General features: G+C 32.5%; 12 protein-coding genes across 12 annotated transcripts; 4 read left to right on the top strand and 8 right to left on the bottom strand.

Moving 5' to 3' along the window:
* Nucleotides 1–49: 49 nt before the first annotated feature.
* Nucleotides 50–640, bottom strand: Tsp_07411 (conserved hypothetical protein). Its single transcript, XM_003381673.1, is given in 3 exon segments — nt 50–216; nt 235–375; nt 436–640. 3 exon segments carry the CDS (start codon nt 638–640, stop codon nt 50–52), a joined length of 513 nt encoding a protein of 170 aa, XP_003381721.1.
* An 837-nt stretch (nt 641–1,477) lies between these two features.
* Tsp_07412 (putative LIM domain-containing protein G) lies at nt 1,478–2,247 on the bottom strand. Its single transcript, XM_003381672.1, has 3 exons — nt 2,188–2,247; nt 1,852–2,115; nt 1,478–1,783 (listed from the first exon to the last, which is right to left on the bottom strand). The coding sequence occupies exons 1-3, from the start codon at nt 2,245–2,247 to the stop codon at nt 1,478–1,480; spliced, it is 630 nt and encodes a 209-aa protein (XP_003381720.1).
* Nucleotides 2,248–2,658: 411 nt separating this feature from the next.
* Tsp_07413 (TPR repeat-containing domain protein) lies at nt 2,659–3,263 on the bottom strand. The gene is made up of 2 exons (XM_003381671.1): nt 3,204–3,263; nt 2,659–2,937 (listed from the first exon to the last, which is right to left on the bottom strand). Exons 1-2 carry the CDS (start codon nt 3,261–3,263, stop codon nt 2,659–2,661), a joined length of 339 nt encoding a protein of 112 aa, XP_003381719.1.
* A 66-nt stretch (nt 3,264–3,329) lies between these two features.
* Nucleotides 3,330–4,718, bottom strand: Tsp_07414 (putative tetratricopeptide repeat-containing domain protein). Its single transcript, XM_003381670.1, has 7 exons — nt 4,557–4,718; nt 4,322–4,499; nt 4,181–4,243; nt 3,998–4,060; nt 3,752–3,916; nt 3,570–3,672; nt 3,330–3,483 (listed from the first exon to the last, which is right to left on the bottom strand). Exons 1-7 carry the CDS (start codon nt 4,716–4,718, stop codon nt 3,330–3,332), a joined length of 888 nt encoding a protein of 295 aa, XP_003381718.1.
* Nucleotides 4,719–4,750: 32 nt separating this feature from the next.
* Tsp_07415 (conserved hypothetical protein) lies at nt 4,751–5,809 on the bottom strand. Its single transcript, XM_003381669.1, has 6 exons — nt 5,804–5,809; nt 5,557–5,672; nt 5,324–5,384; nt 5,017–5,181; nt 4,884–4,965; nt 4,751–4,860 (listed from the first exon to the last, which is right to left on the bottom strand). Exons 1-6 carry the CDS (start codon nt 5,807–5,809, stop codon nt 4,751–4,753), a joined length of 540 nt encoding a protein of 179 aa, XP_003381717.1.
* Nucleotides 5,810–6,715: 906 nt separating this feature from the next.
* Nucleotides 6,716–7,759, top strand: Tsp_07416 (WAP four-disulfide core domain protein 2). Its single transcript, XM_003381668.1, has 4 exons — nt 6,716–6,782; nt 7,055–7,319; nt 7,466–7,502; nt 7,715–7,759. Exons 1-4 carry the CDS (start codon nt 6,716–6,718, stop codon nt 7,757–7,759), a joined length of 414 nt encoding a protein of 137 aa, XP_003381716.1.
* Nucleotides 7,760–8,838: 1,079 nt separating this feature from the next.
* Nucleotides 8,839–9,596, top strand: Tsp_07417 (barrier-to-autointegration factor 1). The gene is made up of 3 exons (XM_003381667.1): nt 8,839–8,919; nt 8,955–9,080; nt 9,447–9,596. Exons 1-3 carry the CDS (start codon nt 8,839–8,841, stop codon nt 9,594–9,596), a joined length of 357 nt encoding a protein of 118 aa, XP_003381715.1.
* A 337-nt stretch (nt 9,597–9,933) lies between these two features.
* Nucleotides 9,934–14,112, bottom strand: Tsp_07418 (conserved hypothetical protein). The gene is made up of 17 exons (XM_003381666.1): nt 14,068–14,112; nt 13,877–14,001; nt 13,672–13,833; nt 13,466–13,599; nt 13,260–13,407; nt 12,985–13,061; nt 12,817–12,920; nt 12,614–12,760; nt 12,299–12,466; nt 11,884–12,149; nt 11,621–11,820; nt 11,368–11,489; nt 11,056–11,232; nt 10,781–10,978; nt 10,545–10,628; nt 10,165–10,293; nt 9,934–10,089 (listed from the first exon to the last, which is right to left on the bottom strand). Exons 1-17 carry the CDS (start codon nt 14,110–14,112, stop codon nt 9,934–9,936), a joined length of 2,442 nt encoding a protein of 813 aa, XP_003381714.1.
* An 842-nt stretch (nt 14,113–14,954) lies between these two features.
* On the bottom strand, nt 14,955–15,626 carry Tsp_07419 (hypothetical protein). The gene is made up of 4 exons (XM_003381665.1): nt 15,520–15,626; nt 15,242–15,339; nt 15,196–15,206; nt 14,955–15,086 (listed from the first exon to the last, which is right to left on the bottom strand). Exons 1-4 carry the CDS (start codon nt 15,624–15,626, stop codon nt 14,955–14,957), a joined length of 348 nt encoding a protein of 115 aa, XP_003381713.1.
* A 3,223-nt stretch (nt 15,627–18,849) lies between these two features.
* Nucleotides 18,850–20,567, top strand: Tsp_07420 (serine/threonine-protein kinase 11). The gene is made up of 3 exons (XM_003381664.1): nt 18,850–18,896; nt 18,956–19,152; nt 19,342–20,567. The coding sequence occupies exons 1-3, from the start codon at nt 18,850–18,852 to the stop codon at nt 20,565–20,567; spliced, it is 1,470 nt and encodes a 489-aa protein (XP_003381712.1).
* Nucleotides 20,568–21,595: 1,028 nt separating this feature from the next.
* Nucleotides 21,596–24,592, bottom strand: Tsp_07421 (NAD-dependent deacetylase SIR2-like protein). Its single transcript, XM_003381663.1, has 11 exons — nt 24,563–24,592; nt 23,348–23,379; nt 23,207–23,316; nt 22,989–23,158; nt 22,773–22,925; nt 22,572–22,719; nt 22,440–22,519; nt 22,196–22,382; nt 21,905–22,123; nt 21,807–21,848; nt 21,596–21,759 (listed from the first exon to the last, which is right to left on the bottom strand). Exons 1-11 carry the CDS (start codon nt 24,590–24,592, stop codon nt 21,596–21,598), a joined length of 1,335 nt encoding a protein of 444 aa, XP_003381711.1.
* Nucleotides 24,593–24,704: 112 nt separating this feature from the next.
* Nucleotides 24,705–25,199, top strand: Tsp_07422a (putative deoxycytidylate deaminase; the record flags this gene model as incomplete). The annotated part of the gene is made up of 1 exon (XM_003381662.1): nt 24,705–25,199. A coding segment is annotated over exon 1 (495 nt), but the record flags the coding sequence as incomplete, so codon positions are not given.
* Nucleotides 25,200–25,201: the final 2 nt, after the last annotated feature.

Below are 25,201 nucleotides of genomic sequence, written 5' to 3'. Positions count from 1 at the left end.
TTTTAATTTTAATATTAATAAGAAATTGCACATTTCTTTTATTGTTGCTTCATTTGAACGGTGGTGAAGATTTGCAATTCGTTGTGTCGCATTTGCGACGGAACGGATTCACTGGTGTCATGTGTTGGCCATAAATGAAACGAACGGGCACCTTTTGCCAGACGAACATTCCTTGGAGTGGGAAGCGCAGCTCGACATCCGGTTCACCGGCCGACACTGGAAAATCTAGCATACCTTCGACGGCGAAATCGTTGCCCGGTTCCACTTCGATACCGTTGGCCCAGGTGTGCAGATATGGATTGCAGACCGGTGGCTTGCAGCGTACCGGTATGAATCTTCTCGGCAAAATCATCAGTGGTCTTTTGGAAATTGTTCCTAAAATCATAATAAATAAATTGTTTTTTAATTGCTTTTTATTTCCCTCCACATATGAACCTCTGAGGTGGCGGAAAAGTGGATGAAGCGTTAGTTCTGCAATTGCGGATTCGGTCAGATTGTACTTGTTGACCGGTCGCAGAAGATGTCCATAATGATACCAGACGTGGTTGCGTGTGGTTCTCAAATAGCCGTTCATGTCCCAGAGCTTTTTCGGCTTCGACGGGTGTCGAATGTTCAAAAAACCGTCCACTACCGTATCCATGCCGTGGTTGATATCGATACCGGTGTGAATGGTGTGCGAAAGTAAAAATTCCGGCAATACTGTCGGCCTTGCACGCCGTGAAATTATCAGCGGATTTCGTCGATAATTGGCTGGCACGCGTGCGTTGACAGCAGCACCTTGAGATTGAGCAAAAATAATATAATTTATTTATTCAGATGTTGAATTTTCACAAGCACAAAACAATTTATCACAATAGCACTGTATATATTTATCGTTGGCTTACTTTTGCAATGGAGCAGTATAATAATGGCAAGGATTAGAAGGATTTTCATGTTTGAAATGAATAAATAAATAAATATGAAAGAAAAAACCCCCAAAAAAAGAAACAAAGTAGAATGTCAAAAGACTGTTCAGAAGCTTTTGAATTCGAAAGGGTCAGCTTTGACCAGTGCGCATCTGTTTGAACTGTTTTCAATTATCAATTTCATATACTTGATGAGGACTCGTCACCGCTTTCACTGACACGGTTTAATTTCGATGATGTTGTTTTTAAATCCAATGATGATTTGAAATCGAATTTGCGCTAAATTCCATCCATCGGTCAGCTGAATTGCATGTCAATGAAAATAGTTATTGCAAAAATTTCATTATCAATGACACGATATAGATAACACGAGTAACAATATAATTTGAAGTTTATTAAAAATTTTAATTTTTATACAGAAGGTGAAATGAATGTAATGTTGAATGTTTTCATACAGAAATTATATGAAATAATTGATAAATTAGTTTAAAAATTTGAAATGAATTTAAATTTGAAAGCTTGAATTTGAACAAATCATAAATGGGTAAGTAACAGAAATTGAAAATGGTGATTCAGAAATTAGGACCTCCACGAGTTCTGTCGAACTTGTATTTCGCAACGCGAAACGCACGATCACACTTGATACAGTAGACATTTTCATTCAGTTGGTAAAACTTTTCCTCCAATCCCAAACGTGTCAAACACTCCGCACACTTGAAGCAATTGGGACAAATGATACCAGCTAACAATACCACATTCTGCTCTTCATCTTTCAGCACCTTTCTACACTTCACACAAGGAACATTTTTGACCAAATCGAAACAAGATTGGCACAAAGCACGCTGGTTGTAGCCTTGCCATTTGTTAGCTGCTATCGGCTGTGTTGAACAATAAATTTGAAAAATAAATACCCTTTTACAAAAATTGAACTTGATCATCAAATTACCTTTTTACAGTCAAAGCAAGTGACACAATTGGAATGGTACGTGATGCCGAAAACTTTGGTCAGACGTTTATCGGCAATAGTGAATTCTTTGAAACAAGTCGGACAAGACGGCTTGGCTCCGATTTCGTTCTTTTCAATGTGACTCTTACAGAACACTTTCTCCTCAACCGCCTGCGCGTTCAACGTTGGATTTTCAATCGGCTTGCAACAGAATTCACACCGCACACACTTTTCGTGATAACAATAACGACCCAAAGCGATCGGCTGCAATGAACGACAATATGCAAATTATCAATTTACCTGCCAGGCTGTTGTTCAATTAATTATTTTATTTACCACTTCGCCTTCGACGAAATGCTTTTGACAAATACGGCAAGGTTGGTCAGAGAACGCCATGCTTTTGTCACCAGCGCAGTTGAAGACAAAAAGCCAAAATGACAATTTAACCCAAAGCTTGCCCAAGTTGACATTTTTTGTTTAAAATAACACTTTAAACAAAAACACTTTAAAATTCAACGCATCTGCTTTTCAAAGTTTAAATTCAAATTTTGTTTAAACTGATCTATCTCAATATTTATTTTGTTTAATTTTTTTCAACTTCTACGATTACCAACAGAATAAATAACAACACTTCTACATTTTCCAATTTGCACTGTGAAAAAAAAGATTATTTTTATTTCACTCAATAAAATAAGAAACAATTATTAAAATGAAAACGTAAACGATCAAGAATGAAATATTTCTGATCAATTTTAATAATTCACCAATTTTTTTCATGCTTGCAAGAGAATATAAATGCAAAATCATTCAATTGTTCATCAAATTGTCGCCAGCATTTGTTTCCAAAGCAGTTTCACTTTCACTTTCACCTCGATTATCATCGCATTTCAAAACTTCAGCCAAAAATTCGGAAATTATCGCCTCTTCATTAGCATGACCGTAATCGTTGATGTTCTCGACCAAATCAAGCACCGACGTCTCCGTCACATCAGCCTTCGAGACATTTTTTTTCGAATGTTGACGATCCTTTGCACCATGATTCAACTTGTTCACTTCATTCAACAAACGCTTCATCGGTTCCCGCAACTTGAATAATCAAAAAATAAATTTTTTATTTAATGCTATTAAATTTCTAATAACAAATAAAAAAATTCAAATTAATCATAACAACTTACCGCGTTAATTTCAAGACACGGATGTGCGTAATCAATGGCTTTCTTGAAATCCTTTTTGTTAAAATAATATTTTGCCAAAAATTTATGACAATTTTTCAATGCCAATTGTGATGGGTTCTCAAAAAAAACAAAATAATTAATAAAAATTAAATGCGCTTCAAAATTAATTATCAGCACTCTCGGTGATTCTTCCCGATCCAAAAATTTCAAATACATCTCCGCCGCTTCGTCCAACATGTTCGCTTTTTCGTAACATCTAACCAAACAGATGAACATGACAATCACAAAATATTAAAAATTTCACTATTCGTCATCATACTGTCCAAGTCGAATCAGAGTACTGTTGTCAAAGTCGCCAATACAGTGACTTTTCCAAAGACAATGTACAGCCTGCTCAACGTCGTTTTGCCTCAAAAACACATCCCCCAGTGCAATTGTCATTCGACCATCATCATCTCTGAATTGAAATTCGAAAAAAATCAATTTCTCAATTAATCAAATGAAGAAAATGAAAAAAAATAGCTCTAGAAATCCGACTTCAACGTGTGAGCTCTGCCGTAATAGAACGTCGCAAATGCAGGACACTGCAGCACATCATAATACTGACCCAACGAATACCAAACGCGATAATCACGAGGATCAATTTCTGAATGATTTCGTTTAATTTACTTACAAATTATTAATAACATATGTATTCGACAAGAATAATTTTAAAAAAATAATACCCAAAGCACGACTGTACGCGTGGGATGAAGAAATATAATTGCGCAATTCAAGTCCCTCATGGCCGAGTAGTGTCCAAGCGTTGCAAGAATTTGGATCCAATTTCACCGCCCTTGTATACCATGACATTGCTTCTTCGTGTTTTCTCATTGAACTGTAATAATTCGCTATAAACGAAAAGAATATTCAAGAAAAGTGAACAGTTTCGACAAAAAAGCAACTTCAATACCAAGTATGCAACAAGTCACCGGTGAGTGCACGTTGATGTGAAACCATTTTATCGCCAGATAGCTCAATTCTACGTTTAAACCCTGGATAATGATAAACAAATTTAAATTTTAAAAGAAAATCGTGGAAAAAGTTAAAAATTAAAGAAAATTTTAACTTTTAAATTACCATAACAAATAGACAATCCGAAAATCTGTCCATACCCTCTTCTCTGTTCGGTTCAATTGCAATCAACCTGCGATATTCATCTATCGCTGTAGGAAACTCTAAATTCAAAAAGAAAATAATTGAGCTACATATTGTTAGAATTTAAATTAAAGAAAAAATAAGAATAATTAACATACTTCTTGCATAAACATTTATTGTCGCAATTTGATTTATAATGTACGGAGTGTTTGCCAATTCAGGTGTGATGAACTTGTCGAGCACTTCTTTTGCCGAAGAACCGTCAAGAAATTTCAAATATAAATTCACAAAACTGAACAATTTCATCCAATGATCAGGCAGAGCAAGCTTCATAAACTGAAATCGATCCAAATTGATTACAAATAAAATCACTACTTGGAACAAACAGCTCACATTCATCGGACTATCCTGACATTCGACCAGATAAACCCAAGCAGGCCAGCAACGGGGCAATATTCGTATAGCGTCGATGAAGTATTTCTCAGCATTACTTTTATAGTTAAGCCGCATGTACAATTTCCCATACCTTTGAAAACATGCAAATGTACATTGCATTTTTATTCAATAAGCTTGCTTGAACAAATTATTTACAAAGTAAGAAAATATGGATCATCGAAGTTTTCTTTTTCTAAACTTTTTGGACCAAATTCACTTATAAAATCGATCAAATCTGCTTTCTGTTGAGCAATGAAAGAATCTAAAATTTAAAAAAATATATACGATGAAAAATTCCACTGGCAATGGCTAATCGAGTACCAGGTTCTTTGCAAATTAACATTTGTTCCATATTTGCATCATACATCTGCAAGCATCATCATTTTTAAAACAACTAAATCAATCAACTCAATCATACCATAAGTTTAGCATTGAGTGCCAATGTCTTAAATACAGGATGCATGGGGTTTTCGCGATGATCAGCAATTCGCACAGCACGATAAAAATCACCTGCATCAATTGCAGCTTGACAAAAATGAAGAAGCATCGTACAAGTTGAATCCAAAGAAACATCTTCCACTCCCTAAAATGGAAATTTCATTTTACAATCACTAATCGATTAATAAGAATTTGATTTTTTCCACTAGAATGTTATTTTAAAAAATTAATTTTATCAACGAAAATTGCCTGTATCCATTTTGAAAAAGAAAGTTAAATTTTCGTACCTGTACATTTATGTCGAAGTCGGAAATGTTGTCAGCTAAATGGAATATCATTTCTCTTGCCCTAAACATTAAGATGCAAATAAATGACCACTTTTGAAACATTCAAATGCAACTATTCAAAAATAATATTAATTACTTCACAGCTTCTTTACTTCAATACATTTATGTTATAAATCTTTATTTTATTTGAGTGAAAAATTTAAATAAAGTCGTCAAAAAAGTAACATATTTACCAGTTGGCCTCATTCATAAATCTTCTTGTGTAACATTCTGTTTCAGTTTTAATTAAATCACTCAAAATTTCTTGAGTTGTATATGCATTTGAAAACGAACTGTTCGTGAAAGAATGCTAAAAACAGTACAAATTAAAAAAACTGACAGATAAATGAGCATTTCAAAAACAAATTCACAAATAAGCAAAATTTTCCAATCAAAAATTAAGATTTGATTCAAAGTGTCAATTATGTCGAAAAAACTTACGTTCATCTTTATTGTCACTATTCGGTTGATCAAGCAGCTTAATCTGTTAACGTGATCTGTAAAATACAAATTAAAAAATGTAAATTCATTGAACAATAATTAATGTTTTTCATTCACATGAATAATATATGAATTTAAAACTATTTTCCCAGTATTTATAAATAATTGAAAACGATAAAGCAACATTTGTGGAATAAAAAAACTTCGCTATTGCAAAAAAAACTCATCATCAGAAGCACAGTAAACTTATTAACAATTAAGATCAAATTTATCGCAGTTAAAAATTTATTCCTAAGTTTACTTTTATTTACAATTAATGCAACATATATTGTTTTATTCACTTTATATAGCTTGTAAATAACTTGTAATTTGCGATTTTATTTTTCAGTACTTAAAGTTCATTAAAATTTTTGTATCATTTTTAAATAATACGACTAATTTTATATGTAAATATTGTTATTGAAATATTGCAGTTTGAAAATAATGCTCTCCACTTACATAATATTCACATTATTGAAATTGTTTGATGAAATATTTTTTACATCAACTTTTCAAAATCTCACAGTTGGTCAGAGTTAATGTGAGTTCAAAATTCAACTTTTTCAAATGCTTACTTTGAAATTTATACAGATTATTTTAAAAAATTAATAACATAAATTAATGCATTAATGTTTTCTTTAAAAAGTTTGAATTTTAAAATAGTTTTTCCGTTTTAAAATTGTTCAATGTTTGTTTTTTGTTCTTCAGATTTTTTCAAAAAAAAATTTTGAACTACATTTTGATTATTTGAAATAATTTCTCTCGTCGTTCAGCTGTAAAGCATTGTGACAGCTTCTGTTGTCCTGAAAATTTCCCCAACGTTTCCATCAACAATAAAGATTGAATACTTGAAATACGTTACGGGTTAAAGAGATGTCATTGGTAAGGGGCACCTTGTTGTTGATGTTGTTGCATGTTGCTGTCCGGGTCGTCTCTTTCGGTATTCTTTTCTTCCCTTTGTTTATGCTAATAATTTTATTAATTGAAAACAAAATAATATGCTCTAACAGAAAAATTCGGACTTTGTCCCTTGCCAGTTTACGAAACAACGATAACAATAAGCCGCTGTTTGTCAGATATTGAATGTCCAGGCTACATGAAATGTTGTAGAACAGTCAATGGACGCTTATGCATGCTTCCGGATTCGAGCAGATGTAATTTATTAAAAAGAAATGTTTGAATTTTGAAATAATAATTTTTCAATTTTAACAGTTGCTTGTACCAATGACAAACAACCTGTCGGTTTGTGTGGTAATAATCTCGAATGTCCTGACGGCTATGCTTGTGAAGATCTTGTCTGCTGTCCAGTAGAAAAATCTGGACAATGCCCAGAAATTGTTGGTTCCATTCTTCGTGAAAGAGGTGCCGAAGATTTATGCAAAGTAGATTACGACTGTCCGTCGATTCGGAAGTGCTGTGAAACGATGCTTGGCAAGAGATGCTTATTTCCAATTCAAACTAATTCAAGATCCAACATGTATTTGGCAAGAATCACTGATGGAATTGACTATTTAGTATGATCATTTTATCTTAATAAATAAGTTTATAATTAAAAAATAATAAATAAATACATGCATACATTCTGTTCAGTGAACGAATTAATTAAGTAGGACAAATTTGAAGTTTCCAGGCAGTGCGGCCTGCTAAATGTCACTGTATAGTTATTTCGTGGTTGAATTCTTATTCATGTCAAAATAGAAAGTGCCACTTTCATGAGTTAATCAAATATTTTAAGTTTATGGTTGTGCAATTTTTCAAATATGACTTTTCAACATTTAAATTTTATAATAATTTGCATTAAATTTGGCGCTATTTTTAAATAGTTTGGCCGTTTATTCATGTCGCATTATATTTCATTTGATTTCATTTCAGGAGGAATACAATGACGATGACAATGACAAAAGAGAACATTTCTAGAAAATTTACTGCGCTGAAAAGAGAAGAAACCATTTTTTAATCCAGTTCTGTTATAAACAGACTTTATTCGGTTTTTTATTCATCCATTGTAAAAAATATTAATTTTAACAAGCTAAAGTAAAGTATTTAGTAAGACATTGCATTCATTAACAATTAATAAAACTGAAAAACTTTTTTAGATTTTGTAAATAGATATGTGTAATCTGCAAATGCTGAAAATACTTATTTACATGTATTAGCATATAAGCATTAGCACATAGATGTATGGTATTGCGTTGAACACACAGCTAGTTTTGTAACGTAAGTTTTTAAAGCATTAGAGAAATATCATTGAAATTACTGTCTTCTGTGAATTAATACCTGTAAATATTTAATACTGTGAAATTGTAGTTTCACAATAAGTGGGTTTCTTAGCATTATAATGTGAAGTCAGCTGTCAACACTAAATTCAAAATGAACTTCAACATTATTTTTGACAAGCATTTGATCACTGCTCTTTTTTAAAGTAAAATAGAACTTTATTTCTTTTTCTAGTAAGAAATTTTTTAAATTAATATAGATAGGTAAATCCGTTTATTAACAAGCGTTATTAAATTATACTTTTGCCTTGAATTAAAAAAGTATTGTAGTAAGATTAACTAGATGTTTGGAGATTGGAATATAACGATGAAGGGAAAATAAGTAAATAATTAATTGATCCTATCTTTTGGAAAGGACGGTTGTATTTTGGTTGCTAAATAACTTGTTTAATAATGAAAATTTTAATGTTAATTTTCAAATGACGCGCGTGTATTCATATCATGCATTTCGGATATTTCAGTTTACTTATTTTAAACGAAGATTATTTTCTTTATTTTATACTGAAAACAAAATGCTTGTGATGCATCTAGACAATAGTATAAGATCCACCCAATTTATATTGTTCACTATTGATAAGTGAAATGTGTTATTTAGTTGCTGGCAACTGGAAAGATGTTAACAGCTTAGAAGTGCAGTTTAATGTAAATATAAAGTTTGTGTTTGAAGCAGTGATGCTGCTTCATATTTGAATCCACTCTGAAATTATATTCCCAGCGCAAATGTTACGTTCGCTGTTGCATCTTGATGATGATTTATCAACTCAACAAAATAAGAATCGAGACGCGCAATGCTTATCTGATGTTTGATATAAATTATAATTAAAAATAAATTTTAGATGCAAGGCAGTTCTGTGAAACACCAAGAATTTGTTTGCGAATCGCTTGAAGAAAAAGATGTCGATGCGATTGCCGGAATCGGACCAGTATATGCGAAGCATTTAACAAAACAAGGATTTGATAAAGTAATTATTTTGAGTAACATGTTTGTAATTGGTTGATGGTAGTTTGAATGAGGCGAGCATGTTATGAATATGATCATTTGCATATATGCAAATGTTCCTTTATGCATATAAGTAAAGTAACCTTACATATATATATTAGAAGTTTGTATGAATTATTTTTATTTTAATAATTATTTTGATTGTTAATCACTGCAACAAGTAAATGAGCTTATTTAAATTCCGCATTGCTTCAGTTTTGTGAATTTTATTTTGAAAATGCATTTATAGGATTCACAGCAACAGTATTTTTTTTGTTTTATCATATTTATACGCGAATAAACACGAGCGTGTTCATAATTTTCTTTTCTTTGAATGCATATTTTTAAGGCTTATGTATTATTGGGTCAGTTTCTTGTCCTGAAGCGTCACCGAGATCAGTTTGTCAATTGGATGATGAATGAATTGAAAATTGCCAAACCGCACGCAACAGCATGCTATAATTGCTTGAATGAATGGTGTGAACAGCATTTACAGTAATGAAACAGTTCGCATGTTACGAAGAACACGGAAAAGTACTGAAAAGTTTTTTAATTTACAGTTTAGCGATAAATTGGTGTTAATCTTGGTATTTTTCCAATTATGAAAATGAATACAAATGAATGAAATATGGATTGTTGATTATTTTCCAAAATAAATTTGTCAAATTATATTTCATATGAATGAAAAAGAAGCAAAGTATTGTTTCTTCAATAAAAAGAAAGAAGTCATTGAAAGTGTGTTCATTGCAAATAAACCGTAAAATACGTAATGGAGAAATAATGGTACGTCAAAATTTACATATTTTATCTTCATAACAATAAAATTTCATTTCTAATCACTCTTTTTCATACATTACAGGTTGTGCAGTTAAAGTAGCATCGCGTCGTTGACACATCATATTCAATTCTTCTGATTCGAGTATCAATGCAGCATAGCGAGTTTGTAATTCACGTTCTCTCACTTCTTGCACTTGCACATCTGCCATTAAATTCTTTAAAAAACATAAAATAATCAATTAAAATTATATTAAAAAAAGAAAAAAAAATGAAAAGATCGCTTTTCTCACGTTGATACGTTTTGCAACTGCTCGGCTTTCGTTTTCTTCCAATTTTAAAAATGATTTTCTTTCAATCTCGGTAGTAACAATGTCGTCCGTCAATTCTTGAATTTCTTTCGTAAGCACATTTAACCGAGCCTAAACAAATTAATCAAAATTATATAATGTGAAATAAAAACTGTACTTTAATTATATGCATTAAGCTGAAAATTGTACAATTACAAATTGTACTACCACCGATCATTAAAAAAGAAATACTGATTCACTCAATTAACTACTGTTACTATTACATCATCTTTTCCTTAAATAAAAGAATAACAGTAATAATAGTTGCATAAAAATTTTCTAACCTTCTCATTAAATTAAATTGAATTAAAAAATTAATTTACCTGATATCCACGAAGCAAAGTTTTTACTTTTTGCTCCAATTTCATCGCCTTTTTAGCTTCTTTACTCATCTGTTCCCGGATATTCTAAAAAAAATAAAATAATTGTTAAGCTGCAGAGATAATTTGGTACACTGATTGGTACGTTTTGACAGAAAAAAAACTTACAATAAGGTGAAAAATCAAATTATCGAAATAATAAAAAAAACTTTCGTTCTATAAATATGTATTATACTCACTTGTAGCTGAAATTGATAAGTTTCCATTTTTTCTTTCCTTGTCATCGTGTCAATCCTGCTAAAACGGCCACGCCCAACGTGGTACATGAACTGACTATAGCAGTCTTTCCAAATTTCAGTAAAACTCGCTAAATCAACAGGTTCGGGCAATTTGATTTTTAAAAGCATTTTCCATTCTTCATCAAGCACGCGTGATGCCTAAAATATGAAAAATTTATATAATATTGAAAACTTTTGCAAAAATTCGAAACAAAACTTATTAAAAGTATTGTCACCTTTTCCAAATCTTCAGCACTGAACTGTGTTGGATCCTCTGCAATATACGGTGCTCTAGCTTTTGCCATAGCTTTTTGATCTGATCGTCGAGCTGCCTTTAACTGTTCCACAGTTGGATTATTCATACTATCATAATGCAATAAACATAACAGTTGCTTTTTAATTATCTCTTCTGCCTATAAGTAAAATCATCGTGTAAAAAATCTACCATAAATAAATACAATGCAGATATATAAACTTGATAATGATCATTGGGTACATAATGGACAAGACAAACATTCATTTTTTCAAAACATTATAACAGTGCACACCTTCTGAATGTCGGACAGTGCCTCGGTCATGTTTGCAGGCCTCAAAATATTATTGTTAATTTCAACAGGGCGAGGCAGGGAACGTTGCACCGCTTGCGACTGCCGCTTCATAAATTCCTCTTCTGAAAATAAGTTCATTCAAAAAATTTAACACGTAAAAATGCATTTTGCAATTTTGTCTATGCAAAATCGAACTGAGAAAAACTGAAATATTCACAGCATGCAGGAGTGCTTTTCGAAAATTAAATCTTACGAGCTTTTTTCCTCTTTTCTTCTTCCTCAAGCAACAAATCTGCCGCATCTTTGACCATCAAATGTTCAGCACCAGCTTCTGAATCGACCGTCTCTTCTTCGGGCTCTTCTTCAGGTGGTAAAATTTCAAAATCATTTTTCGGAGCTGGCAACGCAGCAAAACCTTTTCGAAGTCGGCTCAACGACAAATCGGTTTGTTTCCTTAAAATAATTAAATTGTTTTTTTTTCAAGAAAACAATAATTATTTTAATTTTTCATCTTACTGCTCAAAACTATCGGCGTTGATATTCAAATCGTCACGATAAGGCGTGGACATGGTAGCGATACTGGAAGCTGGAGTTGCCCAAGCCGATGGAGTTTGACCACCGCGAGGGGTTCCAGCTATCAACGACTTCATCATAATGTTTGGAGTCTGAACTACATCTCGTCTAGGAGTAATACCGCTGAAATCGCTGCTTTCGATTTCTGGGTTCAAACCACCTTTAAGCGGTGTTTCCAAATTCTGCATCTTCAACAAGTTTTCAGCTTCCTAAAATTTGTATAATCGTAAACTGCTTTCCTTATTCTTTATCATTCTGTTTGTTCTTGAAACTGAAAACAATATTAGAAATTGATAAAGCCACAAAAAAATAAATTCAAATTCTTAAGTGAATAATATTAATTGTTCCGCAAACTTACGCTCATCACCGCATCACTGCCCGTTTGTGGTATTAGAGGGGTACGTAATGAGTTGGAATGTGGTGTCAACGTTATTGGCTCAGGAAGTAGATCTGCAGCAACACTGTCTTCAACTTCCATCAAAGCCGTATCACGTATTGCTGCTCTGTTTTTTCCAACTTTTATTATCTGAAACAAAGTTTTCACATAGTTATTCTATTCATTTTCCCGCAATAAAAAATGAAATCAACGTTATAATAAATTTCATTCGGAAATAAAAAATACGTTTCAATTATACAATGCATTGAAAATTTTTCATTTCAATTTTACACTTACCCCTTCCAAATCATTTTCTGATATCTGTGGTTCGGGTAAGACCAGCTTGCTGCGTTTTCTCTCAGCCTGCATTTTGTTGAATGCTTTCTCAGAAATACCTTCTTCTTTACGCTGCTTTATCTTCTCTTTCATTCTGCGCTTTTCCTCCTGTATAAAATCATTTTATACATACATTTTTTGTTTGAAATAACTGTTATTACTACCTTTGTTTTGCTATCGTGAAGTGCACGCTCCATGCTCAGTTGTTTAGATATATCATGAACTGTCAGCTTAGCGGGTTCAGTATCTTCGCTTGGATCATGAAAACCTATAATAGTTGAAATTATTTTCAAAACTAACAAAATAGAAAGCAAACAAAACGTCTAATTTACCTGGAGCGGGCTTCTTCTCGAACGGTATTTCTTCATTGTAATCGATACCTTTTCTAAATTTTCGACCACGACCCCACCTACAAAAAATTACATATTCATTAGTAAATATATTTAAAATTGTAAACATTTATAAATTATGCGTCTTCAGTTCAGGATTAAAATATACTACTAGCATAATAACCAGTTAAGATTAATAGCCTTCCAAATGCTTTATAGACGAAAAAAAAACAAAAATATTTTCGTCTTAACAAAAACCATTTTCAAAATAAAATTACGCAATTCCAGCAGCACGTAATTCGCGTCTCTTCTGAAGCGATGCCATTCTTCTAGCTTCTTCAAGCTGTTTTTCACGTGCTTTACGTTTAGCTTTCTTTCCCTGTGTATTGGCAAGTCTAGCTCGAGCTTCAGATAACATTTCCAATTCTACAAAAATTCACAGTCATGGAATTTTAGTTATGAAAAAAATGATAAATAAAAGTACCATCTTCATCCATATCAATGGGATCAGGTCTAGCTGGTTTAGTCTCAGGACAAGGATCAATTTCACCAGGTCGTAATTTTCGAGGATCATCCTCAGCTTGAAATTCTCCTTCCAATTTCTTCTGCGCCTGATCTCTAAAAAAATTTTTTTAAGTTTCATGCTTGACTGTGAAAATGACATATAATTATAGCGCAAAGAACACGTACAGCAAAAATTCATAACGTTCCAGACACTGTGAAGCCGTACGGCCTACAATAGGCGCAATAGTACGCCACTGAGTTGGCATCAATTTTGCCAAATGCAGTAACTTTTCGTCTTCCTCTCGTGACCATTCAGTCTTTTTTATACTCGGATCCAACCATTCAAACCTCAAATTTTAAACTGGAATTAATAAACAAATAATTATTTAACAATAAAATAAAAACAGCAAACCATCGAGCTTTGCATTGCTTAGCTGATTTTCTGTGCAGCAGTGAAGCAATCCTACTCCATTGATTTTTACCATATTTCATAACTGCTGCTTTAAGAATTTCATCCTAAATAATTTATTTGTATCATATTGCGTACAGATTTAGAAAAAATATTAAAAAGTGAAAATATACCTCAGTGTTTCGCCAAACACCGCCCTTGATTATTACACGAACCATGATTAAATTTTAACTTCAGAAGTTCAAAATTCTATAATAAAATTGTTAAAACACAAGAGTAAATTAATACAGAAATTACATGAAAACATATACTACTTCATATTAAAGTAGGAAAGAAATGGTGCATTTAATTAAAATATAAAACAACATATGCCATGCCAAACAAAGAGCACAAATAAACTTCATTTTGTAAATAATGGTCATGTTAAAAAATAAGAGCTGATTAAGAACAAAGTCATAACGGCATGATTAACCAAATATAAATTACTTAAAATGTATAATTTGTATTCGAAATAACTTGAAGCATATGAAAATTTTAAAGTAATCTGAATAACATTCAAATTTCAAGAAAAATACTGTAGTTACATACTGTACTTAATGATAATTGTGATTAAGCAAAAGTTATAACCTAAAAATATCACACTCTGAAGCATGATAAAAAAAAATTTCAAAAATTAATCACATTATAATATTTTATTTGCATATTCTAATTTTTGGAAAATTTTTAAAATTAAATCGCTATTTCTGTCAAACTATTTAATGTATAGTAACGTGTTGATTATTCATATAAAATAAATTTCAAATCATAGAAAATGTTGAAAAAGCCAAATTTAAATCTTAAGTAATTTCAAATTTATTATGCGTTTCATTATTTCTTGAAATTTAAATTCTTCCAGTTATTGAGACATATATGCAGTTATTTTTTTATTTTATGATAATATTTTGCGAAATGGACACTTTTTGACGTTTTAAGTGCAATGTCGTCAATTTGTTGATGAAATACATAGAAAAAATCCTTTTTAATGCGGATTAGATCGTCTAATTTCATTTTATCATGTGATTCAATGTGTCGTAGGTGGGCTAACAATGGATCTTTCTTCTGCGCCACTTTGACGGCAATGTATGTTAGTCTTCGCAGTGCTTGATCTCCCTTCATGACGGCGATCTGCGATCAGTTCAATATAGTCCCTGAGCTGATATCATATGCTCTAGTAAAACAAAGGGCGTACGTTTGCAAATAGGCATCTTTCATGATCAGGTGTGCCAAATCACATATAAGATACGCATAGATCAAGTAAAAACCGGCGAGCTGACTATATCGAAACATTTGTGTCGGATACTCAAAAACTTTCTTTGTCAGTCCCTTCTGTTGCGGACAATGCAATACTGGCGTGGGGACGTTGGGATAATTCAATGATATTAGAAGTATCATCCATAGCTTCTGGTCTAATTATACAATCTTTTTCTTCGTTAGGCCATTCTTGGCGCATGATGTTATATAACACTTTGCATCTAGGTGTCATCCAGTCGTCGTAAAAATTAATCACTACCTTCGTCTCGATTGATAAAATCAACAAAGAGATATCAGCCAAGTTCTGATAATCTTATAAGGCCAAATGTGTATACCTAGCTCTTAACTCATCCAAGCCAGCTTGCGTAGTTGGCACAATTTTTGGATGTAATCGCATATCCGGGTAATAAACTGAAAAGTCAGTATCAGAGATATTATCCATCATTGTGAGATTAAGTGTCAAGCAAACATCTTCTCTGGAAGAGGTAGCGCAAGCGCACCAAGCGCTATAACGCCTACCTGTTTTGCGGATTTGTTATTTACCGGTTTATCACCGATCTTCCTTTGTTTCTCGCTACATTGTATTGCCTTTTCACTGCTGCGTTCTTTCCGCTTCAGTTCGTTTATAATTTCATGCTTCATTGACTGGTTGCTTCATTCTTGTCCTTCATTTCAGAATTACGTCCCTGCTAATTTCTTGTCGCTTCTGTTTGCATCTGATGTCGTGCTTTCCGCAACAAGATCTGAGCGTTAGAGCACACTATTCTTTATTCTTCTTCTTCATTTCTGATTTCTGGGCATTGCTGTATATTGCCTCTTTTCCATTTCTGTCGTCTTGCCGTGTTTACTAGCGTGGCATTACCACATACATTTTTGTTGATGCTACACTTCTTTTTTGTTTATGACAAATGAACATTGCAATACTTGCTGATTCAAAGCTTTCTGGAGTTTTTAAATAAGTAAGCAGTTTAGAATGCTTAAAGTTCGTATTCTTACAGTATATGCATATCTATGTTTATTGCTGATGTACACTCTAAAATAAATTATTATAATAATAAGAGTAAGATTTTATTCTAAATAAATGAGCTTTGAAAAAACTTAAATATACCTTTTCTCTCACAATGAATCTCCAATTAAACCTAAAATAAATTTTTGATCTCAGCTGAACAGATAAAGTATGATAACAATGTAAAATTATAATAACGCAAAAAATAAAAATAAAACGAAAAGTTTAATTTTATTTATCAGGAATTAAGTAGATATTACTTTGATTTGCTACCAGATAACTTAGTAATTGCTTCAGATTGCCTATCAGGTGGCGTTAATATCGGCGTCAAAGAATAGTTTCTACTTTTTGAAAAAAACTATAATCTATTAATCTATGATATAAATTATATGAAAATGTATTAAAACAATCACAATATCACTTCAAATAAAGTTGTTTATCATTGTGTAATTTAAATTAATACTACCTGAAAATTCAAGTATACTGTAATGAGAACTGCAGATGTAATGTTTTTGTTGTTACTGCTTCGTTCATCATTTTAATTAAGTATATTTGTTATTATGAATTAGCAGTATTGTGATTTATTTCCAAATTGACTGCATGTAAGCTTGTTTAACTGCTTATTTTTGTAAAAGGAACTTCTGGTAGCGATGCATTATAAATTTCTGATATTAAGTAAACATTAAAATTGCATCATTGCATTAATATTTTGTTTTATTTAGGCTTCGTTGAATTGGAATCGATTTGTGCTTTGGTCATTTTCATATCAGCTAAGGTCAACAAGTTAGTCAGCATCTGTTATCCATGGAGGATGTCCAGTCGAACGACTCGGGCAGGATCAGCTTTGTACGCCATGATTTGCACGAATTCGGCTTATCGCCAAGGACTCCAGTTTTGCAAATTGTTGGCGGTTCACGATCACCTGCAAATGCATCCGCTGTCGAAAATTCTGATATTTTTTTTGATAAATGGGACCAAGGTATATTTTAATATATTTATATTGCATTAAACTTTTTTTATCATTTTAAATGGCGAAATTTCTATATTTGAATGCTATTTTTTAAACACTTGAGCATTTTAGTATTTTGCTAAGTGTAATTATGCTTATAATAAATAAGTTTGCAAAATATTTATAATCTGATATGCACATTTCTTCGATGGAATTTTGTCAGCAATTTTTTTTAATTTTTTGACATTTGATATATATATATATATATATATATATATATATATATATATATATATATATATATATATTCAAATTTTTTTAATGAAAGGACATTCTATTTTAATAGTCGTGAAAGTTAATATTTCTTATAATTGCAACTGTGCATAGCAAAAATTAAATTGCAACTTGTTTTGCTTTGCAACCTTTAAAGTAGCGTTATTATGTATTGGAATATTTTTCAGTTTAAAGTAATCTTTTATGTTGACTTTTGGAAATATTTCTCTAAAAATGTTTCAATATTACGGCAAAGCTTCTGCATATATTTTGCAATATTTGCAAATGCTTGTTTTGCTGTTGTTTCTTCTTTGCCTTGGTAAACATTAGTAATAATGGTAATAATAAAATTTTCAAAGTAAATTTGTTATAATTCTATTGATGTTTATGTGAATTTCAGAGCTGCATTTTCAGTGCAGTGTTGTGGGATAAGAGAACAATCGACATTTTCTGTGTGCATATTTTTCTTTTACGTTATCATTCATTTTTCTGCATCAGAATGAATTATACGATGTTGTATGAAATTTTTAATTATTCAAATTTGATTCACTTAGTTCACTTGTTAAGTTTTTCAAAAAGAGAACTTTATGATGACGTTATTTGTTTATTATTATTTTTTTTTGCTTTTATTTTGCTGAGAAATATTTAAACATAGTTGTCGAAGTTGTGGAATGAGAAATTATCATTTGGCGACATGAATTTTTAATTCAGAATGCTCTTCATAAAGCGTAGTGTTTTTGTTTCGATTTGTCCAATGAATTTAGAAAATGCTAAAAATATGCAAAAGAGTAATTAATTTGAAGAGAAAATGTGATGTTTCATTGAAACGTTTAGCATAATTCATAATTGGATGACAACTAATTTCATTTTCGTTTGCAACTTCATGCAATAAATGTAACGTTGACAAAGCCAAAAGCCAAAGAATAAAATTTTTGTTAGGCTTGAGATTGCTTGCAATGTTTGCATTTGATATTGATTTGACAATAGAAGCTTTACGCTGCTTGCTGTTGTTGACAAATCCATAATGTTAACCTGTCATGAATATTTTGAATGAATTTTTTATGCTTGCGTCATTAAACGTTTCTCAGCTAAGCAGGAAGTAGAGTTGTCAGCAAATTATTGAATTCACGCGTAGGGCAAATTTTTGATGTGTATCACTTTGCAAAAGTTGACGAGTTTTGCAACTGATCGGCTTCACAAATTATGCAGCCAGCGGGGTTGGGCATTTAGTTTATGCTCGATGTTGAAATTTCTTGTTAAATTTGTTCTCTTTGTTTTTATTTCCAAGATTTACAAATATTAATATTGGGATAAATGTATTTGCTTGTCGATTTTAATTTTTTTAATAAATTGTAAATTCAGTTTACTATATTATTATTAGATTATCAAGAAGATGAGGCAGTGTTGGATGAATTTGCAGTGCGACGGAAGCAGTTCATGTTGGACGATTCGGAAAGTGTTCATTGGGAACATATTTCTTGCAGGTGAAATTCCAAATGTTTAATGTAAGTGATGGTTGAATGTGACTCTGTTCATATTTTAGCATTGATCATGAAGAAGAAGATGAAGAAGAACAAGAAAATAGCTTAAATGATGCAACGGCGGATAAAGCTGTGTTGGATGATATAATTGACAGTGGTGGTGGTGTGAAGTGTAATGAAATATCATCAAGTGTAGAAAAGAGGAATAATGCAAATGAAAGAGGATTTAAAGAAGATTATAGTTTTAACGAAAACTGCGGTAATAAAGTGACTGATGGGATGCCGGATGTGGATGAGGACTATCATAATGAACCGTCACATGAGCATGGATTGATATGTTTATCTGGAAATGATTTCGTTAACAGCAATGCAAATAATGCTGTTAACAACATCAGTAATAATAATAAGAATAATAATAATTGTAATATTATTAATGATGGTTGTTCAGTGATGATTGGTGATGATGATGAGTTGAATTTGAATTTTCCACGTGCTGATTCAGCCGAGTTGGGATTTTTCGATGAGAGAAAGACTCGACCGAAGTTAGTGAACAAATATTTGATGGGCGACGTGCTTGGTGAAGGTTCCTATGGAAAAGTGAAAGAGGCTTTGGATACGGAAAGCCTGTGCCGCCGAGCGGTGAAAATTTTCAAAAAGCAACGTCTCAGGCGTATTGTGAACGGTGAACAGGATGTCGCGAACGAGGTGCGCTTGTTGAGGCGCCTTTACCATCCGAACGTTGTCCAAGTATACGACGTGATTGTCGACAATGAAAAGCAGAAATTGTACTTGGTGCTTGAATATTGTGTCGGCAGTTTGCAGCTAATGTTAGACCGAAGCGTGCAGAAACGGCTGCCGAGGTGGCAAGCCCATCGGTACTTTGTGCAACTGTTGGACGGTTTGGATTATTTGCACGGCATGGGCGTGGTCCACAAGGACATCAAGCCGGGTAATTTGTTGGTGACCGTCGGCGAACGGTTGAAAATCAGCGACTTCGGCGTCGCCGAAGCATTGTCGATTTACGCGGGCAACGACCTGATCTCGGTGGCGCGCGGCACGCCCAAGTTCCAGCCGCCGGAAATTGCCCAAGGCTGCGGGTCGTTTCATGGGTTTCTGATCGACGTCTGGTCGGCCGGCGTGACGTTGTACAATTTGGTCTCTGGTCAGTATCCGTTTCACGGCGAAAATGTTTTCATCTTATACGAGAATATCTGCTCCAAGCAGCTCCAAGTACCGACTGACTGTGTGGATCCGCTGTTGGAAAGCCTACTGAGAGGCATGTTGGAAAAGGATCCCGACCGGAGATTGTCGTTGAGGCAAGTGCGACGGCACGAGTGGGTGATCAAGAGGCCACCGTTAACTTTGGACAAAGTCCCATTGCCGCCGTACAAGGATGACGTTTTGAGGAAAACGACCGTTTTCCAATATTTGCAGATGCTTTTCGAAGCTGACTTACAAGACGAAGAACATCGACCCAATTCTACAGTCTACATTCAAGATACCTGCTCGCACAGTGATCCCGACAATGGAACATCACAACGTTTGACTCATTCTGGCAGGGCGAAATCACTTTCTCAAAGCAACAAAAGCAGCAACGACGATACCAACAAGGTAATCCCATCGAAACGACGTTTTCGATTAAGAACAAAATTATCCAACTGTGGAGTGCAATAATTTTTTTTCTTTCAATCTATATATTATTTGTGCCCGCTGAACGTTGCTCACACTACTATATGACTGGCTTTGGGTTTTTTCTCTATTATGATGACTTTTTGCTTTTTTCAATACTCTCTCTGTCTTGTGTTATGAGTAACATGCACACGCACACACACACACAACTATGTGTATTTTGTATTTATATGCTTATCACTACGTTAAACACAACTTTGTATTTACACCAAATTCTATTTATTCGAATTTTCACAGTACAGTTTCAGTTAAAAGTGTTTTTTCTTCTCTATTTATAGCTGTTTTTTCAAAAAAAATACAAAAGTTTGAAATATTTGTTTTAAAATACGCCTCTTCACGTAGAGGTGAATGTTAAAAATGACTACGAATAAAATGGACGCTTGTATGTTTTTATTTCGTTTCGTTGACGGCTGTGAAGTTTAGTGAACAAACGACTATAAAATGACTGAAATAAACGAAAATCAAAATGTCAATTTCTTTACAATCTACACATCTGAAATTTTTAATAGAACAACACTGTCCAAATGAACATCCTAATCATCTTCAATACTTCATTATAAATTCACATAAATCTATCGCTGTTGTTCTATTAAAAATAAAAAGAAACAATATTTGTTCATTTATCTTATTTCACAACATCACGTTCATTCAGACGACTGTTGAAAACAATTTTAATAGCAAAACAAATTGTGAATTATTCACAAGAAAAAATTAACTAGCAAGTTGACGAAATGTCATTTCAACATTACTCAACTGCTTCAATAAGCAATAAATTGTATCAATGTTTAAACGTGAAAAACGTAATCAATTACACAAATTGATATCTGAAATCAAATAACACATTCATAGGTAAAACAAGACTATGAATGTCAACAAAAAAATACTTACACAACTGAACAATCACTTTCTAAATCTATTCCAGTCAAATTTATAGTCAGTATGATGGACAATAATTAATGAACAAATAAACAAACAAACTAAATAAATAAATAAATAAATAAAATAATAACAACTTATTCCGCATGTTCTTCTGCTTCTGCTTTATCAGCTACTGGCGATTCGACTGATGGTAGCTGGTCGTTGTATTCTTGCATTGGTGCTTCACTTTCCTTAGCAACGTAAATTTCTGCGCCAGGAAATACAAGCATGTTATGTTGAAAACGAAAAAATGATTTTTCTACAAATAGGAATATTAAAACTGAAACGCAAATTTCTATCATATACCTGGTAAATAGTCGCTGATTTTAATTCGTGACCCCATTTCTTCTAAAACGAATAATTTCATTATGGAAATTATAATAAAATATACATTTGTATGAAACCTGAATTAGGCAACGTATTCAAATCCGAAGTTAGCTGCGCTTGATCAGTTATTTCTGTCCATGGTTCACGAGATGGGCAAAGTGAGTGAAATGATTCGCTCAGCCTCGAGCACAATTCTTCACAAATAACATCACTATCTCCCAACAGTTCAACGTCGAAGAACAAATTCAACGTTTCACGATTTATCAATATTAAAGGAACCGACGCCTGCAATGCTCCTAAAATTGATTTTCAATTTAAAAGGTTAATACAATAAAATGAATTCAAATGTTTAAAATATTTAAATTTACTTGGAATCAAAGAAACAGGCCGCACTTTCAACGACGATCCAATTACAATCAAAAGATCAACTTGCGATTGATCTGCTGCAACGCTTTCGTAAAATGTACGCGGCAGACTTTCTCCAAAAAATACAATATCTGGTTTCATTACACCATGAAGACCAATCTGAGCGCAATTTCGGCATGTTGGAATCGCCTAAAGCAATAAACTTTATAATACAATATTTTTTCTAATTAAATTTCAACAAAGTACCTCATTAAAAACAGCATCCCGAATTTCTTCGCAGTCAACTTTAAAACCACATTCCATGCATGTGGCAGTATCAAACGAACCTAAATAAAATGATAATAATTAAATTTAACGAAACATGCTTTTCAAACTTACCGTGACAATAAACTACTTTATGAAGTCCAACTTGCTTCTCCAGTGTATCAACATTTTGCGTGTAAACGCGCAATAATTTACCTTCATCTTCTAAGCATTTGAGAAATCGATGTGAAAGCGATGGACGATAATTTCCAGGAAACAATTCCTATATATGTGGGCAAAATTACATCAACGCATTATTTTCAACGTATGAGTTACCTTGACAAAACTAAAAAATGGTTTAGGATTTTCGTAAAAATAATCAATGTCAAACACAGCAGTAGGATCAGGCAGTTCAGGATGAAGACGACGGAGCCTAGCGTATATTCCGTTCGCACTACGAAAATCTGATATTCCACAAGATACAGACATCTGAACAAAAAGAGCCGCAATATTTTGAAAATGTACAAAGGAAAATCATTTTTTTAACCATACCCCAGCACCAACGAGCACCATTATTTTTCTACTCTGTTGTATTAAACGAACGGCTAATTCGATAGGGCTACCATGAATATTTTGAAGAGAAAGCTCTGGGCGAAGCAAGACCATCGCAGCACGATCCAGCAATCGTTCATCCACGGTCCCATCATTTGCAATCGTATTGGCTAAATATGTTAAAACTTGAAAAATAAACAAAGCAAATTTATACTTACGTGATTCATTAGACGGTTCGACAATGACTTCCTCATAATCCTCAGAAGAAGTCACCTGCAAATCACCTTCATTCCTTTCACCATTCGCCATTTTTTCGATGATCACAAACCTATAAACAACAAAAAAAATAGTAAAAAGACTCGATCATCATACGACATTCCACCAAGATTCTCTGAATAGTAGAAAATAAAAGTTAACAAAATACGGTCAAATATCAAAAATGAAAATTAACGTATTTTAATTTTTGAAATTAACAAGCAAAAGTTTAAAATCACAAATGACACAAAACAAGCTAATTTACAAATACTGTAGTTCGTCGAAATATATAGCTTTACTAATAATTCACAAATGAGTTATTGTCAACAATTCTGAAATTAGAAGAGAATTTATTTCATTATCATAATATTGGAGGGTAATTCAAAACGTAACCTGAACTTAAATTAAACAAATCGTCATTGACGTAAAATTTATCAACTAAACATTACAATAATTGTGCATAATACAGGAAAAAACTGTCAATTAAAAGACCGCTAAGCATCAATTAGTAATGCAACTGAAAATATCATTTTTCCTTTCTTCCCCACGTGGTAACAATGATAACTTACAATTGTAAACAAAACTATGGAGCACTGTACTTGTAAAACTAATTGAAGAATCGAAAATACATATTTGGAAGAATTGATGCATGAAAGCGCTAAATTTTCTTTCTACTCAAAAAATTTAAAATAACCACTACTGAAAAAATAAATTAAAAAACTTCTCAAAAAACACCAAAAACCGATCAACAATCGATCTACAAGGTCAAATTCCTTACTGTATTTGCTTCACAAGTTAGATATGATGATGGTAAAATAAATTTTCTGTGTTATTTATGTTTATATAAATATAAAAAAAAATTTTCATTGAAATTTTAAAATGGTTCTGTATTTTTCTGTATTTTATTAAGTTCCTAATTGCATTGCTGAAGAAATTGTTTTAAGAAAATTACAGAATAAATATGAAAAGTGAACTGTATCTAAATTTCACCTAAAGTAATCTAACAATTTTATTATATACCGATGAATGATATTTTAACTATAGTTATACATATGTTTCTGCTGAAAAATAATTAAGTTACATTAAATTACAAAATTATTTTATTTTCATCGATGAATAATAATTAAGGTCAACCAGATTAATTGTAAACTTATTTTATATTTATACTTTTAGTAAATCATCATAGGAAATTAAATTAAATTAAATTAATAAAATTATTTTTATGCTTTATTTTAAAATATTTTAGCAAAATGGAGTTTTAATAACTTTTAAATTGCATACTGTAGGTTTTGGTTGTTTTTACCTGTAAAATAACAAACGTTTTCTGTGCGAAAAACAAAGCAATTCATTTTAATATTTATTGTCTCTGTTTAATTAACATAATTTCGGCGAGAATTTACTCACTTAATTTTATAAACATAATTGTGCTTGCGTATTTTTTTCAGCTGTACCAAATACGAGATGACCCTTGATACAGAAAGCTTTTTTATGGGAATAGCTTGCCTTTCTTCAAAGCGAAGCAAAGATCCAGTGACTCAAGTTGGCGCTTGCATTGCAAATTCAAGTGATGTTATTATTTCTACTGGTTACAATGGAATGCCAGTTGGTTGTGACGATAATGTGCTTCCATGGGGAAAAAGTCTTCCTAACCCATTGGAAACGAAACATCCGTTTGTTTGTCACGCAGAATTGAATGCTTTTTTAAACGCTAGTACCAGTGAACTTTCTGGTTGTAGGTTATATGTAACTTTATTTCCTTGCAATATGTGTGCAAAGTTAATCATTTCATCGGGTATCAAAGAAATTATTTACCTAAGGGATAAATCAAACAAATGGGAAATGATGGCTAGTCGAAAAATGTTTGATGAATCAGGTGTTAAATACCGTCCTTTTTCCTGCTCAGTATCAAATGGAATTCTTGAACTACAGCCAAATACCTCTGACACAGTAGATACTGT

Source organism: Trichinella spiralis (genome assembly GCF_000181795.1).
Source record: "Trichinella spiralis strain ISS 195 chromosome Unknown Scfld1, whole genome shotgun sequence".
NCBI lineage: Eukaryota > Metazoa > Nematoda > Enoplea > Trichinellida > Trichinellidae > Trichinella > Trichinella spiralis.
This window is presented reverse-complemented; position numbering and strand designations above follow the sequence as displayed.

What these genes read in the sequence shown, in the direction of transcription:
- Tsp_07411 (XM_003381673.1), bottom strand. Translation starts at nt 640, where the DNA reads ATGGATACGGTAGTGGACGGTTTTTTGAACATTCGACACCCGTCGAAG. An exon ending in ACTTTTCCGCCACCTCAGAG is followed by an intron (nt 376 to 435) that starts GTTCATATGTGG and finishes TTATGATTTTAG; the next exon opens with GAACAATTTCCAAAAGACCA.
- Tsp_07412 (XM_003381672.1), bottom strand. Translation starts at nt 2,247, where the DNA reads ATGGCGTTCTCTGACCAACCTTGCCGTATTTGTCAAAAGCATTTCGTC. An exon ending in ATTTCGTCGAAGGCGAAGTG is followed by an intron (nt 2,116 to 2,187) that starts GTAAATAAAATA and finishes CGTTCATTGCAG; the next exon opens with CCGATCGCTTTGGGTCGTTA. An exon ending in CTTGCTTTGACTGTAAAAAG is followed by an intron (nt 1,784 to 1,851) that starts GTAATTTGATGA and finishes TGTTCAACACAG; the next exon opens with CCGATAGCAGCTAACAAATG.
- Tsp_07413 (XM_003381671.1), bottom strand. Translation starts at nt 3,263, where the DNA reads ATGTTGGACGAAGCGGCGGAGATGTATTTGAAATTTTTGGATCGGGAA. An exon ending in ATCGGGAAGAATCACCGAGA is followed by an intron (nt 2,938 to 3,203) that starts GTGCTGATAATT and finishes TGATTATTCAAG; the next exon opens with TTGCGGGAACCGATGAAGCG.
- Tsp_07414 (XM_003381670.1), bottom strand. Translation starts at nt 4,718, where the DNA reads ATGCAATGTACATTTGCATGTTTTCAAAGGTATGGGAAATTGTACATG. An exon ending in CGCGTACAGTCGTGCTTTGG is followed by an intron (nt 3,673 to 3,751) that starts GTATTATTTTTT and finishes GAAATCATTCAG; the next exon opens with AAATTGATCCTCGTGATTAT. An exon ending in TATTACGGCAGAGCTCACAC is followed by an intron (nt 3,484 to 3,569) that starts GTTGAAGTCGGA and finishes ATTTCAATTCAG; the next exon opens with AGATGATGATGGTCGAATGA.
- Tsp_07415 (XM_003381669.1), bottom strand. An exon ending in TTTATGAATGAGGCCAACTG is followed by an intron (nt 5,385 to 5,556) that starts GTAAATATGTTA and finishes CTTAATGTTTAG; the next exon opens with GGCAAGAGAAATGATATTCC. An exon ending in CACTCAATGCTAAACTTATG is followed by an intron (nt 4,966 to 5,016) that starts GTATGATTGAGT and finishes TGATGCTTGCAG; the next exon opens with ATGTATGATGCAAATATGGA.
- Tsp_07416 (XM_003381668.1), top strand. Translation starts at nt 6,716, where the DNA reads ATGTCATTGGTAAGGGGCACCTTGTTGTTGATGTTGTTGCATGTTGCT. An exon ending in ACTAATTCAAGATCCAACAT is followed by an intron (nt 7,320 to 7,465) that starts GTATTTGGCAAG and finishes ACAAATTTGAAG; the next exon opens with TTTCCAGGCAGTGCGGCCTG. An exon ending in CTGCTAAATGTCACTGTATA is followed by an intron (nt 7,503 to 7,714) that starts GTTATTTCGTGG and finishes ATTTCATTTCAG; the next exon opens with GAGGAATACAATGACGATGA.
- Tsp_07417 (XM_003381667.1), top strand. Translation starts at nt 8,839, where the DNA reads ATGTTACGTTCGCTGTTGCATCTTGATGATGATTTATCAACTCAACAA. An exon ending in ACGCGCAATGCTTATCTGAT is followed by an intron (nt 8,920 to 8,954) that starts GTTTGATATAAA and finishes AATAAATTTTAG; the next exon opens with ATGCAAGGCAGTTCTGTGAA. An exon ending in CAAAACAAGGATTTGATAAA is followed by an intron (nt 9,081 to 9,446) that starts GTAATTATTTTG and finishes CATATTTTTAAG; the next exon opens with GCTTATGTATTATTGGGTCA.
- Tsp_07418 (XM_003381666.1), bottom strand. Translation starts at nt 14,112, where the DNA reads ATGGTTCGTGTAATAATCAAGGGCGGTGTTTGGCGAAACACTGAG. An exon ending in CAGAAAATGATTTGGAAGGG is followed by an intron (nt 12,467 to 12,613) that starts GTAAGTGTAAAA and finishes ACTTTGTTTCAG; the next exon opens with ATAATAAAAGTTGGAAAAAA. An exon ending in GCAGTGATGCGGTGATGAGC is followed by an intron (nt 12,150 to 12,298) that starts GTAAGTTTGCGG and finishes TACAAATTTTAG; the next exon opens with GAAGCTGAAAACTTGTTGAA.
- Tsp_07419 (XM_003381665.1), bottom strand. Translation starts at nt 15,626, where the DNA reads ATGGATAATATCTCTGATACTGACTTTTCAGTTTATTACCCGGATATG. An exon ending in TTGGATGAGTTAAGAGCTAG is followed by an intron (nt 15,340 to 15,519) that starts GTATACACATTT and finishes TTGTATAATTAG; the next exon opens with ACCAGAAGCTATGGATGATA.
- Tsp_07420 (XM_003381664.1), top strand. Translation starts at nt 18,850, where the DNA reads ATGTTGGACGATTCGGAAAGTGTTCATTGGGAACATATTTCTTGCAG. An exon ending in TGGGAACATATTTCTTGCAG is followed by an intron (nt 18,897 to 18,955) that starts GTGAAATTCCAA and finishes TTCATATTTTAG; the next exon opens with CATTGATCATGAAGAAGAAG. An exon ending in TAGTTTTAACGAAAACTGCG is followed by an intron (nt 19,153 to 19,341) that starts GTAATAAAGTGA and finishes ATGGTTGTTCAG; the next exon opens with TGATGATTGGTGATGATGAT.
- Tsp_07421 (XM_003381663.1), bottom strand. Translation starts at nt 24,592, where the DNA reads ATGAATTGCTTTGTTTTTCGCACAGAAAAC. An exon ending in TTGTTTTTCGCACAGAAAAC is followed by an intron (nt 23,380 to 24,562) that starts GTTTGTTATTTT and finishes TCTACTATTCAG; the next exon opens with AGAATCTTGGTGGAATGTCG. An exon ending in TGGTGCTCGTTGGTGCTGGG is followed by an intron (nt 22,926 to 22,988) that starts GTATGGTTAAAA and finishes CTTTTTGTTCAG; the next exon opens with ATGTCTGTATCTTGTGGAAT.